The 12,367-nt window shown below is 43.5% G+C and overlaps 1 protein-coding gene across 2 annotated transcripts in view; it reads right to left on the bottom strand.

Moving 5' to 3' along the window:
- GALNTL6 (polypeptide N-acetylgalactosaminyltransferase like 6) overlaps positions 1 to 12,367 on the bottom strand; it is a 3,351,701-nt gene that overhangs the window by 2,153,559 nt on the left and 1,185,775 nt on the right. For both annotated transcript variants that reach the window (XM_073656298.1, XM_073656306.1), the window contains exon 4: positions 1,224 to 1,390. In XM_073656298.1, the coding sequence (XP_073512399.1) occupies positions 1,224 to 1,390 (167 nt within the window). The remainder of the gene's footprint in view (positions 1 to 1,223; positions 1,391 to 12,367) is intronic.

The raw sequence follows: 12,367 nt of genomic DNA on the forward strand, positions 1-12,367 counted from the left end.
TGGTCCTACTCCCAGGGTTTATGGTAGGAGTGGTATAGCGTACACTAGCCGGACCTATCTAGTCTTCATTGCAGGTACACTAACAGAACGGCGTTATATTGATTTGTCCATGAAATCAGTTATATGGCCATTTCTATAAAGTGTCCCAAAAGTAATTTTTAAATATCAACACCAAGCTCATTATTGTCAGCAGCTTGCATGGCCTAAACATGTTATCATGATCTGCAGCATCTCCGGATTTGTCTTTTACTGAACACTTCTGTGATGTAATTGATTGTCAATAGCAGAGGGATCTGTTAGCAGTGGCTCTTGATAATTTGTGTGTCCAGATGCATTTAGCATTGTAGAAAATTCCATTAATAACCTCGTTGATTGCATACCAAAGCGTGTGTGTGTATTTCTGTCTGTGGTGCCCATAGTTGGTACTGAAAAAATCAAAATATTTTGAAAAAAAAGGGCCCCGATTTTTCAAGACCTGACTGAACAATGTCAGTCTTAATGATGAGATGTTTTGGAGTCAGAGGTGCCTGATACATTAAGAAAAGCATGCCTTTTAGTGAATCAGGTGTATCTGAAAAGTGATGATACACCATAGTTTGTCATGAATTAGACAATTTGTGATGTCACGCTCCAGTTCCCCCCATATCCTCCTACAGCTCCACCCTTTTTTGGAGAGCTAAACAAAACAGGCATAAATACATTAAGTGGACAAACTCGGTCTTAAGAACATATAGTGTTTGAAACGTGTTCGGTTTTCTCTGCCTATGGTTTTCCTCCTGTCCAACGCAATTTTTATTGGATTAACACATTGTATATTTTTTTTAAAATGACTAAATAAAGATTTTCTCTGTATTTTAAACTGGTGCTGGATCAACCTTTTTCTTCTGTGCAAATAAATACAATAAGCTTTGCAAAGTTTTGTGCAACCTCAAGTTACACAATAAATTTGTGATTTTCCAAAATGTTTTATACCAGACTTCAGGTGAAAATACTGTAATGAATCTTGGCCAGTTTCTATTTTTTATCATTTATATATCAATAACACTTCTGTCAATGCTGTGATTTCCATCATTGCATGACCTTTCTTTCTTTTTTTGCTATTTCAAAGTTGAGAAGTGTATATAGATCACACATAAATATTTTGCACATATTTATGTTTAAATTAATTAGATACCATTATTTTTTTGCAAAGTTAATCTTACTTAATTGATATTGTAACTTGCCTCTGTCACTGAAGTCATCTACCAAAATGATTTCTTCTATGAGACTCTCCGGTGTCCTGTTGATCACGCTGTGTAAGGTTCTGAGTAGTGACGTCCATCCCTCATTGTGAAATGGAATAATAATGCTGGTGTTTGGCAGCTTTTCCAAATAAAATTTATGCTTGCAGCTAAAAAAAAAAAGCATAATGTGTGTGTTGCCATTTATATTCATACAAAAGGATTGCAAACAATATAAATAACCTTATTTTGCTGATTGAGTATATGAGATGACTTGTTTCATCAAAGACTAGATTAATTCCTCTAGTGTGAATAGTAAACATAATTTTGTTTCTTAATGGCAAAAAACAGTAGGTGATAATGCAGAATTAGAAGAGGGAAGAAAGTTTCATTGACAGCTAAGAAGTTTGCTTGACAGCAGCTCACTCTCAATATACAATAAAATGCTCAACCCATAGAATACCAGGAGCTTATTGCTTATATGTTTTTAGAATTATCCCTCTATTGCATTGGGAAATGGATATTTTTATCTTAATCATATTTTGCTTTTTCTGTAACTTCATAGATTACAATAGAATGGGCACACAGCCACATTTACATTAGTCCTTGATGCAAATAGTGCTCACAATATACATTTCTCCACTTTAGGACACACTCAAACAGACAAACACACACGCAGACTCAATTTCCAGCCAATTATTGCCTTTGGATATATTTGGAGTTTTGGAGGAAACTAGTGATGAGCGAGTATGCCTCATTAACCCTTTCTGCGAGTACACTCGGGTGCTCCCTCAGTACTTTGGCGTGCTCGGCGTTTCATTCATTGTTGCCGCGCCTGCATGTGTCATAGCTGTCTAACAGTTGTGACATTTGCAGGCGTGGTGACAATGAATGAAACACTGAGCAAGCCAAAATACTCAGCGCGCACCCGAGTGTGCTCGCCGAAAAGGTTAATGAGGCATACCCGCTCATCACTAGAGGAAACTCATGCAAAAATAAGAAAAATAATCTAACACAATCCATATATTACCCTTGGTGGTTTTCAAACTCAGGACCTTTATAAAATATATTGATGGTTTTACTAGGAAGGCCAAGTGTACCAGAGACACAACAAATTAAAGTGTAACATAGATTTAGCAAATGAGTGACAACCAGCTCAACTATGTTGCAGTCCTTTTCCTAGCAGTGCTAATGCCAGTACTGTCAGTAGGAACTCGTTTTGCAAAAGAGCCGATTTCTATTATTTTTTAGAACTAAAACATTGATATCTCATCCATAAGGTAGGCCATCAATGTTTGGCAGGTATCAGACCCATGCTATTTAAATCTATCAATGTAGAAGCTGCTATAAGGTAAAGCTGTAATCAGTTTTTTATGCCCCCTAAAAAATCAATTTGGTCAAGTACAAAATTTAGATACAGAGCAGAATCCAATATAAAAAGAATATTATATATAACCGGGGATGCGTGTCTCTGTCTGAAGCCTTTATAGACTGCGCATGCATGATGAAGAGTCTGGCTCCAGACAGAAGCAGGCATCCAGCCGTTACAGGTAAGAGGAGTGTGTATGGCACCGGAGGTCGCAGTATGCATAGACACTGAATGCATACCGCAATCTCCGGCGCCATACTGAGATACTTACCTGACCAGGAGGAGCATTGCCACAGCGCCTCTCTTCGCCGGCAGGAGTGAGGCGTCGGATCGGCGCATGCGCATAGCGATGTCTGGCGCCATTTTACCAAAGACACATTTGCAATGTGTCTTCAGCAAAATGGCGCCGGACAGCGTGGTGCTCCGTCGCCAAACTCCTCCCCCGGCCTCCAGCAGAACAGGACGCAGCAGCGCTGGAGCACAAAGAAGAAAGGTGAATATAAGTGTTTATTTTTTTGTATGTGTGTACAGAGTGAAAGGCATGAGGGGGCCACACATACCAGGATTGGGGGATGAGGGGACAATGCAAACCAGGATTGGAGGGTGAGGGGACCATGCATACTAGGATTGGGGGGTGAGGGGACCATGCATACCAGGATTGGGGGGTGAGGGGTACCATGCTTACCAGAATAGAGATGAGGGGTACCATGCATGTCAGGATAGGAATGCGGGGCATCCTGCATACCAGAATGAGGGGTACCAATCATACCAGGATAAGGATTAGGGGTGCAAAGCATACTGGGAGTGGGGATAAAGGGTGCCATGCATAACGGGATTGGGAATGAGAGGTGCAATGCATACCAGGATTGGGGGTGAGGAGTGCCATGCATACCGGGATTGGGGTTGAGGGGTGCCATGCATACAGGGATTGGGGGTGAAGGGTGCCCCGCATTCCGGGATAGGGGTGAGGGGTGCCACGCATTCTGGGATTAGGGGTGAAGGGTGCCATGCATACCGGGATTGGGGGTAAGGGGTGCCATGCATACTGGGATTGGGGGTGAGGGGTGCCATGCATACTGGAATTGGGGAGAGGGGTGCCCCACATTCTGGGATAGGGGTGAGGGGTGCCACGCATACCAGGATTGGGGATGAGGGGTGCCATGCATACCAGGATTGGGGATGAGGGGTGCCATGCTTACCAGGATTGGGGATGAGGGATGCCTTGTATACCAGGATTGGAGGTGAGGGGTGCCATGCATACCAGGATAGGATGGAGGAGACAGGATGGGGGCAGCGCAAATACCCGGAGGGGGGCAGGACATACCAGCATGGGAGGCCATATACCAATAAAAATGCTCACCACCCGGGGTTAGAACGGGTTCAATATCTAATATTATATACCAGTATTTGTACAATATATGTTCTTACAGTCACAATAGGTCTAGTACTAATTTATTCACTTTTTATTTTTGTTGTAGTTATTTTTTATTCTGCTTAATCAATAACAAATCAACAAATCAATAGATGTAGAGGAGTTTTTAATTCCTTGCTACTTCTGAAATTCTTGCACCGCACAACTACTTGTAAGGTTATTTCTGCTGTTTGGAATACATGCACTCAAAGTGCTCTAATCATTGGTCCAGAAAATGGACAGCATACGTTTAGAAATGTTTTGTATGTATTTTATGATCTAAGTAACTCTACAGTATGTCTGGAATGTTTGGAAAAAAGGTTTTATGATGTTCAATAAGCTTGGGTGGATAGATCGTTATATGGGTTGAAAGCTTTTCCATTTTAGCAGATGATAACAGAGCTTTTAGTGAATATAATATAATGCTTATGTTCTTCTACAATTAAAGGCATTGTGAGCTTTTTCTTTATTGTATACAAATAAAGAATTCACCCAAAATTGACTATAAGGGACAAAAACGTGTAGCAGACGCCTGTTGAATACCACTTGTAGTTAAAGGAAACTTGTCATGTCCAGCAATGCTATTAAGCTGCAGAGATAGAGTTAATCTTCAGGTTAATAGCGTTATGAAAGTGCCAGATTGCCGTGCTGAAAGTGTGGCACTTGGCAAAAAATAAACTTTATTTTTCTTGGGAGCATGCAGGTGTGCCCCGAACAATTACTGTTACCACTCACAGCACTGAGAGCAGCAGCTGTAAGCACTCTCTATTAAAATCTATGGGATTTAAAGAAAGAGATAAGAAAGTAGTACTTGGCTTTTTTTATGGCCAAGCAAAGTAAATATCAAAGTGTTGCTTTCAACAATTGTCTAAAATTTTTTATTAACAGTTAAAATCGCTTGCACAGAGCCCATGGGTGCTTTTGCTTCTTCTACAAGCCTCGGGAAAAAAACATGCCCCTAGCACTTGAAGAGGATAGTCTTGTTACAACAGGGTTTACTGGATTGCATCCACGTAAGGCTACTGGTTGGAACCAGTGGCAAGAAAAGTTGTCACGTGGGGTCAAAATAGAAAAGTCACATCAGAGACAATATCCAAAGGCAATTGGGTGGTGAAAATACAAGCTAAGGTTAAACAACAAGATTTACAAAATAGCATAAAGGAGTACAAGATTAGAGAGACCAGGTCTAGGTGAGCTAACTAAATAACTGGCAGCTAGAGACTGTCTGAAGGGGGTTTATAGAGAAGGGTGTCATACCTATGACTCCCAGCAGTGAGCTAATTACATACTAGCTCACTGCAGTAAAACATAGTTGGACAGATAAGAGAAAACTACTTTCAGCAAACCGGAAGCTAAACTACCAAACGCTGCTGACATCCATCAGTAATCATGTTATCAGTGCATAGCGACCACGGCAGGGGTTACCGCAGTATGTTCAGACACGAATATGACGGCTAGGCCTTTTTACTAGGCAGTCTCCTTTTTCTTATGCAGATATCCAGTAGTACTGGTGGTTAGTGATGAGTGAGCACTAAAATGCTTGGGTCCTCGATGCTAGGGTCGAGCACATTGGAATACTCGGGTGCTCGACCCGAGCAACAAGCCCATTGTAAGTCTATGGGAAACTCAAGCATTTTTCAGAAAGGCTCACCCCGGCAGTGTGGAGAGGGCCAAAAAATTGCCCAAGTCTTTGGGAACAGTGCTCAAATGACATAAGAACAGCATGGGCAAGACCCCTGGAAGCATTTCTGACTCCCAGGTCATTTCTGCCAACAACGTTGTCAAAGGTATTACGCCACTTTTACAGAACAAAGCAAACAAAAACAAAACCAAAATGGATTTTCCTGGGAAATATGTTAAGGGACATCCTTTCCAGAGTAATGACTTGTATATAAAGCAAAATAAATAACTAAAAGCAAAAATACTCCTCCATACCTTGGGCTGTGTTCACACGTAGAGTTTTTGATTCATTTTTGCACTTTTGCATTGCTTTCAACCGTGACAAATGCATTCACCAGGAAATGTCATTTTAACATTTTACAACCTTATCTGGCCATGTTGTGTGTGAGATATCATCAGACACATCATGTTTCATTTATGAAGGAGGGACTCTGAAAGTCACAAAGCCTATTTTTAGAGGGCCATCAGGCAGCCTTTACTATTCTTAAAGGGCCAGCAGTCGGCCCTCAATATTCTTAGAGAGCCATCAGCCGACTTTGTTCCCATTATTAAAGAGTGGGTCTCCTATACTATTATTGCGCATACAGTGAGTGGCAAAGCTACCCAAAATGTGGACGCACCCCAATACCACTTTGAAAATTTGGACGTACCCCAATACCCCTTTGAAGAGACTTAGAGGAGGGCCTCCTGAAAACAATGTTCTCATTATTAGGAAGTAGGTCTCCCATTGTATTTGCCTATGCAGTGAATGCAATGGTTGCCAAAAAATTTGGAGGCACTCCAATGCCCCTTGGAAGAGACGTGGAGGTTAAAGGGCCTCCTGAAAACAATGTTCCCATTATTAGGAAGTGGGTCTCCCACTGTGTTTGCCTATGCAGCAAATGTAAGGGCTATCAAAAATTTGGAGGCACTCCAATGCCCCTTGGAAGAGACATAGAGGAGGATCTCCTGAAAAAAAATGTTCCCATTATTAGGAAGTGGGTCTCCCATTGTGTTTGCCTATGCAGTGAATGCAAGGGCTGCCAAAATTGGGAGGCACTCCAATGCCCCTTAGAAGAGATGTATAGGAGGGTCTCATAAAAAATGTTCCTATTAGAAAGGATCGGGTTTCCTATACTTGTAGTGCCTATGCACTACTTTATGGACTGACAAACATTTACCCCTCGGGGTATACATGAACATACTGTATAAAAATTTTTTTTTATGAGCATCATAAAGACTCTTTAAAAAATTATGTAGGTGTTGCATCACGGACCACGGTCACCCTGGTGATTTGGTGGTGGAGGATGAGGATGAGGAGATCGAGGAGGACAAGAGCAAATAGCCAAAATCAGGAAGCGTATACCCATGTGTGGGTGTGAAGAGGTGCATGGGAATACACCTCCCAAAAAAAGACACTGGATTTGAGTTTATGTTATGCTGCTATCATTCGGTGGTGTTGAGAAGTCTGGCCAAATCTAGCCCTTGTTCATTTTTATAAGAGTCAGCCTGTCAGCATTTTCAGTTGACAGGCGGATGCGCTTATCAGTTATAATTCCACCAGCAGCACTAAAAACCAGCTCTAATAAAACGTTGGTGGCAGGGCAGGCCAGGACCTCCAAGGCGTAGAGAGCCAGTTCAATCCACGTATCCTGCTTGGATACCCAATAATTAAAAGGCACAGAGAAATCACAGAGGATGTTGGTACGGTCGGCAAGGTACTCCCTCAGCATCTTCCCAGATTTTGCACTCCTTGTGAGAGTACCCCACGCCTCAGGGCCTGTGCAATAGGAGGGGCTGAGAAAATTCTCCCAGAACTTTGACAATGTTCCCCTGTCTCTGCTAGATTTAAGTTGTGTCTCGCTTGCCTATACTCCTTTGTTGTCCAATGAACTGTGACCTCTGCTGCCAGCATTTTCAGATGGTAATTTTCTGCAACAAGGGCCTTCTGGTACTGCCCCATTTTTGTAGACCCGTCCACCTCAGGAATAAGGAATAAGAGATATAAAGTTCTCCTTGTAGCGGGGGTCAAGAAGTGTCACCAACCAGTAATGACTGTCACCAAAAAATTTGTGAACGCGAGGGTCATGGGAAAGGCAGTGTAACATAAACTCAGCCATGCGTGCCAGACTGATAACAGGCAAGACTTCTGTGTCCTCACCAAGAAGAAGACTGACCATACTCTCCTCCTCCTCTCTGTCCTCTGGCCATCCACGCTGAACAGACTGTATGACAGTTGTGCAGGTAGTACCGTCTATAGCGCATGAAACTAGCTCCTGTTCTTCCTCTTCCTCCTCGTCTTCCTCATTGTCACCCAATCTTCGTTGGGATGAGATGTGGCTGGGCTGTGTGTAATCACCCTGTCTGGTTCCCTGCTCCATCTCATCGTCCTCCATCTGCAATGCATCCTCTTTGATTGTGAGCAGAGAGCATTTCAGAAGACAGAAGTGGGATGGTGACAATAATTATGGTGTCATCGTCGCTCTTTTTGGAGTCCTCAAAGTTTTGGAGGATGGAACAAATGTCTGACATCCATGTCCACTCCTGAGGTCTTATGTGTGCAGTCTAACCTGAATACCGACGGCTTTGTTGATGCTGGTACTCAACAACTGCCCTCTTCTAGTCACAAATCCTTCCCAACATCTGCAGTGTAGATTTCCAATGCGTGGGGACATCACACACCAGTCTGTGAGCCGGAATCTGCAAACGCTGCTGAAACACAGCAAGCGCGGCGGAAGCTGTAGGTGACTTTCTAAAATGGGCATACAGGCAGCGTACTTTAACAAGCAGATCTGGCAGCTCCGGGTTTTTTTTGAGAAACCGCTGAACCACGAAGTTAAGCACATGGGCCAGGCATGGTACGTTTGTGAGCTTGCTTCGCCTCAGAGCTGCCACCAGGTTCCGGCCATAGTCACACACGACCATGCCTGGCTGTAGGTTCAGCGGTGTGAGCCACAAATCTGCCTGCTCTTTCAGAGCTGTCCACAACTCTTCAGCATTGTGTGGTTTGTCGCCTAAGCATATTAGCTTCAGCACAACCTGTTGCCGCTTGGCCGAGGCAGTGCTGCAGTGCTTCCAGTTTGTGACTGATGTGGTCATTTTGGAGATGGAGGCTGAAGAGGAGGAGAAGGCTGAGGAGGATGAGGTGCAGGAGCTGTAGACTGTGGGGGCAACCCTGATTGACTTTGGGCCTGCATTCCTTGGTGTCGGGAGGACGTATTCCGTCCTAAGGTACGACTGGGTCCCGGCTTCCACTATGTTTATCCAGTGTGCCGCCAGAAAGATGTACCATCCCTATCCACAAGCACTTGTCCACATGTCCGTGGTTAGGTGGACTTTCCCGGTAACTACGTTGTTGAAGGCACAGCTAATGTTTTGGGACACGTGCTTGTGTAATGCCGAGACGGCACACAGGGAGAAATAGTGGCGGATGGGGACCGAGTACCGAGCGAAGGCCGCCAACATCAGGTTGCGGAATGCTTCCGTTTCCACGAGCCTAAAATGCAACATTTCGAGCGTAAGCAGTCGTGAAATGTGGGAATTTAGTAGCGTGGCCTGTGGGGCATTGGCTTCGTATTTGCGTTTGCGCTCCAAGGACTGGGGTATGCTGCTACTTGAGAGTGTGCAATGACAGGTGCAGGGCAGGAGGCATCTTCGCATGCACCATGGACAGGGGATTAGCTTGCATGCATAACAGCGGAAGAAGCAGTGGTGCCACCCGCAGACACTGTTCCTGGACCCTGGTGTTCGGCCCACAAAGTCAGGTGCTTTGCTGCCATGTGCCTGATCATGCTGGTGGTGGTCAGGCTAAAGGTTTTGCCACCCCTGCTGATGCTGGCCTGGCAGGTAATGCAAATGGCCTTTTGGGGTTACCTGCAGAGTCTAAAATACAACCAGACTCGGGAAGACCTAACAGTTGTATTGGCAACCTCCTTCGTGTTGGTGTTACAGGGAACGGTTGCCTGCCTTCTGTCTGCGGCCACCACACTGCTTCTTCCTGCCTGTTGGCGTGTTCTGTCTCCCTTCCCCTGTGCTGCTGTCCTTCTGCCAGATTGGATCAGTTACTATGTCATCCACCACCTCGTTTTTCGCTTCCGAACCCTGGTCCTCCTCCTGACTTTCTGGCAATTATGTCTCATCATCGTCCACCTCTTTTGACACTTTACCACCATCGCCGTCTTGTGACTGTGGCTGCTCAAATATTTTAGCATCGCTACATGCGATCTCCTCTTGCCCCCCTTCAAGTGGACCAGGAGAGAGACTTGAATCTATAAATGGAAAAGTGAACAGCTCTTCAGAGTGTCCAAGTGTGGAATCAGTTATCTCCGGGCACTCGGCATGGTGGGAGAAAGGAGGATCAGGGTGAGGAATATGCAGTCGAGACTCACGGCTACTGAAACTTGACCTTGTGGAAGACAGGGTGGTGGTGGCTAAGTGACTGGAAGCATTATCCGCTATCCAACAAACAACCTTTTGACACTGCTCTGGGTTCAATAGTGGTGTGCAGCGGTCCCCTAGGAATTAGGACAGGAAGGTCAGGCGAGAAGATGTTGTTTGTTGTGGCACAATTTCAGCTTGCCCACGGCCTCGGCCTCTGCATGCACCATCACCATCACGTCCAGTTCCCCGTCCCTTGCCACGCGCCTTGCCCATTTTAAATGAATGACAATATCTTCTACGCTCACTACAAATGGCTGAATTTGGAGTGAAGTTATATGTAATCCGTGTGACGGAGAAACCACAGTTTTAATTACATGGCCTATAGGTAACTATTTTGAACAGCAAACTGGTGTCCAAAAAAATGCTGACATACTGAAAAAAAAATTTAATAGAGGCCAGAAATGGCAGTATTTTCTGAAAACGTATATGTGATCCATGTGATAAAGAAAACACAGTTTTAAATACCTGGCCAGTAGGTAACTATTTTGAACAGCAAACTGGTGTCAATTGCTTCACTGACAGACTGAAACTAATTTTTATTGGAGGTCAGAAATCACATTATTTTCTGAAAACGAATGTGATCCGTGTGACATACAAACCACAGTTTTATATACCTGGCCTGTAGTTAACTATTTTGAACAGCAAACTGGTGTCAATTGCTTCACTCACACACTGAAAAAAACATTTAATGGAGGCCAGAAATGGCAGTATTTTCTGAAAACGTATATGTGATCAATGTGACGGAGAAAACAGAGTTTTAAATACCTGGCCTGTAGGTACCTATTTTGAACAGCAAACTGGCGTCAATTGCTTCACTGACACACTGAAACTAATTTTTAATGGATGCCAGAAATGGCAGCATTTTCAGCGCAATTATGTGTGATCTATGTGATGTACAAACCACAGTTTTAAATAGCTGGATTTTTAGCTCTGTAATATGGAAAGGACCTGGCTGTATTCTGCAGTGCCAACAAGCAAATGGCACTGAACAAGAGTGTTCTCTGGATTGTGTTTTAAGCTAATAATGAGGATTAAGATTAAAAAAAAATTATTCCTGGCCCCTAAGACATGGACCTATTTCTAGAAATATCTAACAGCAGCAGCAGACAAAACTGGAATGGAGCCTCTTGTGCTATGTGCACCGCAGTCTACTATATACCCTGCCTGCCTATATGAACTACCTGCCTAATATCTCAGCAGATGGATTAGTCCTCAGAAGTACTGTTTGTTGAGATGGATATGTGTCTCTAATATAGTTTGGTACACCTACACTAACTAGAAACAAGCAAATCTCTCCCTAGCTCAGCAACAGCTCTCCCTAAACTGATTCTGGTGTGACTGTGACGAGCATTGCGGCACCAGGTCTGATATAGACCTGATGACGCTGTGTGGCCAGCCAATCACTATAATGGCTCAACCAGCATGGCTACGACATTACAGTGAGTGGCAGGCAATCCCTGCATGTTCATTGGCTCTGCAAAGAACACCAAACATACAGAGAGGAAACCCGAGCATCCGCCCGAGCAACCCCTGGAATGCTCGGCGAGCGCCGAGCATCTCCAGCAGTAAGATGCTCGGGCGAGCATCTTCACTACTCGTGGTACTTATGCGGCATCGCCTAGCGACCAGGGCAGGGGTATTTTGCTATATTTCCTGACTAGTAACATTAACTGTTAGAAAAAAAGTCTAAAACACATCTACAAATAAATATAAAATAAATATAGTTTATCTGTTTAAGTAACCATTTGACACAATTGCTAAGTAAATCTCCCATATTGTCTTTCATGTAAAATTGATAAACTGAATGAGAATAATAAATCTAAGGATATGTGCCTATTCTTATAAAAGCAGTAATTTGATGTATAGCAAGGGGCAAGTCCATATACAGTATATGTATATATGGTATATATACATATATAATTATATATAAATAAACATATAAATATAATATGTATATTATGTATATATAATATGTACCATATTTTTTTGACTATAAGACGCACCCGACCATAACACGCACCTAGGTTATAGAGGAGGAACATAGAAAAAAAAATATTTAAGCAAAAAATGTGGTCATGATGCCCTGCTATGGGGAGGGAGTCTGCTGCTGTCACTGGTATTGGGGTAATGTCCTCCAATTCTGTTCACCCCTTTACCCCCCAGGGTGGTTTGCACAATAATGACCGGGCCAATTTTTACAATTCTGACCACTGTCACTTTATGAGGTAATTACTCTGGAATGCTTCAACGGATCCCGCTGTTTCTGAG

Source organism: Phyllobates terribilis, unplaced genomic scaffold (genome assembly GCF_046119375.1).
Source record: "Phyllobates terribilis strain yellow unplaced genomic scaffold, ASM4611937v1 Scaffold_1__5_contigs__length_1240528914, whole genome shotgun sequence".
NCBI classification, from domain to species: domain Eukaryota; kingdom Metazoa; phylum Chordata; class Amphibia; order Anura; family Dendrobatidae; genus Phyllobates; species Phyllobates terribilis.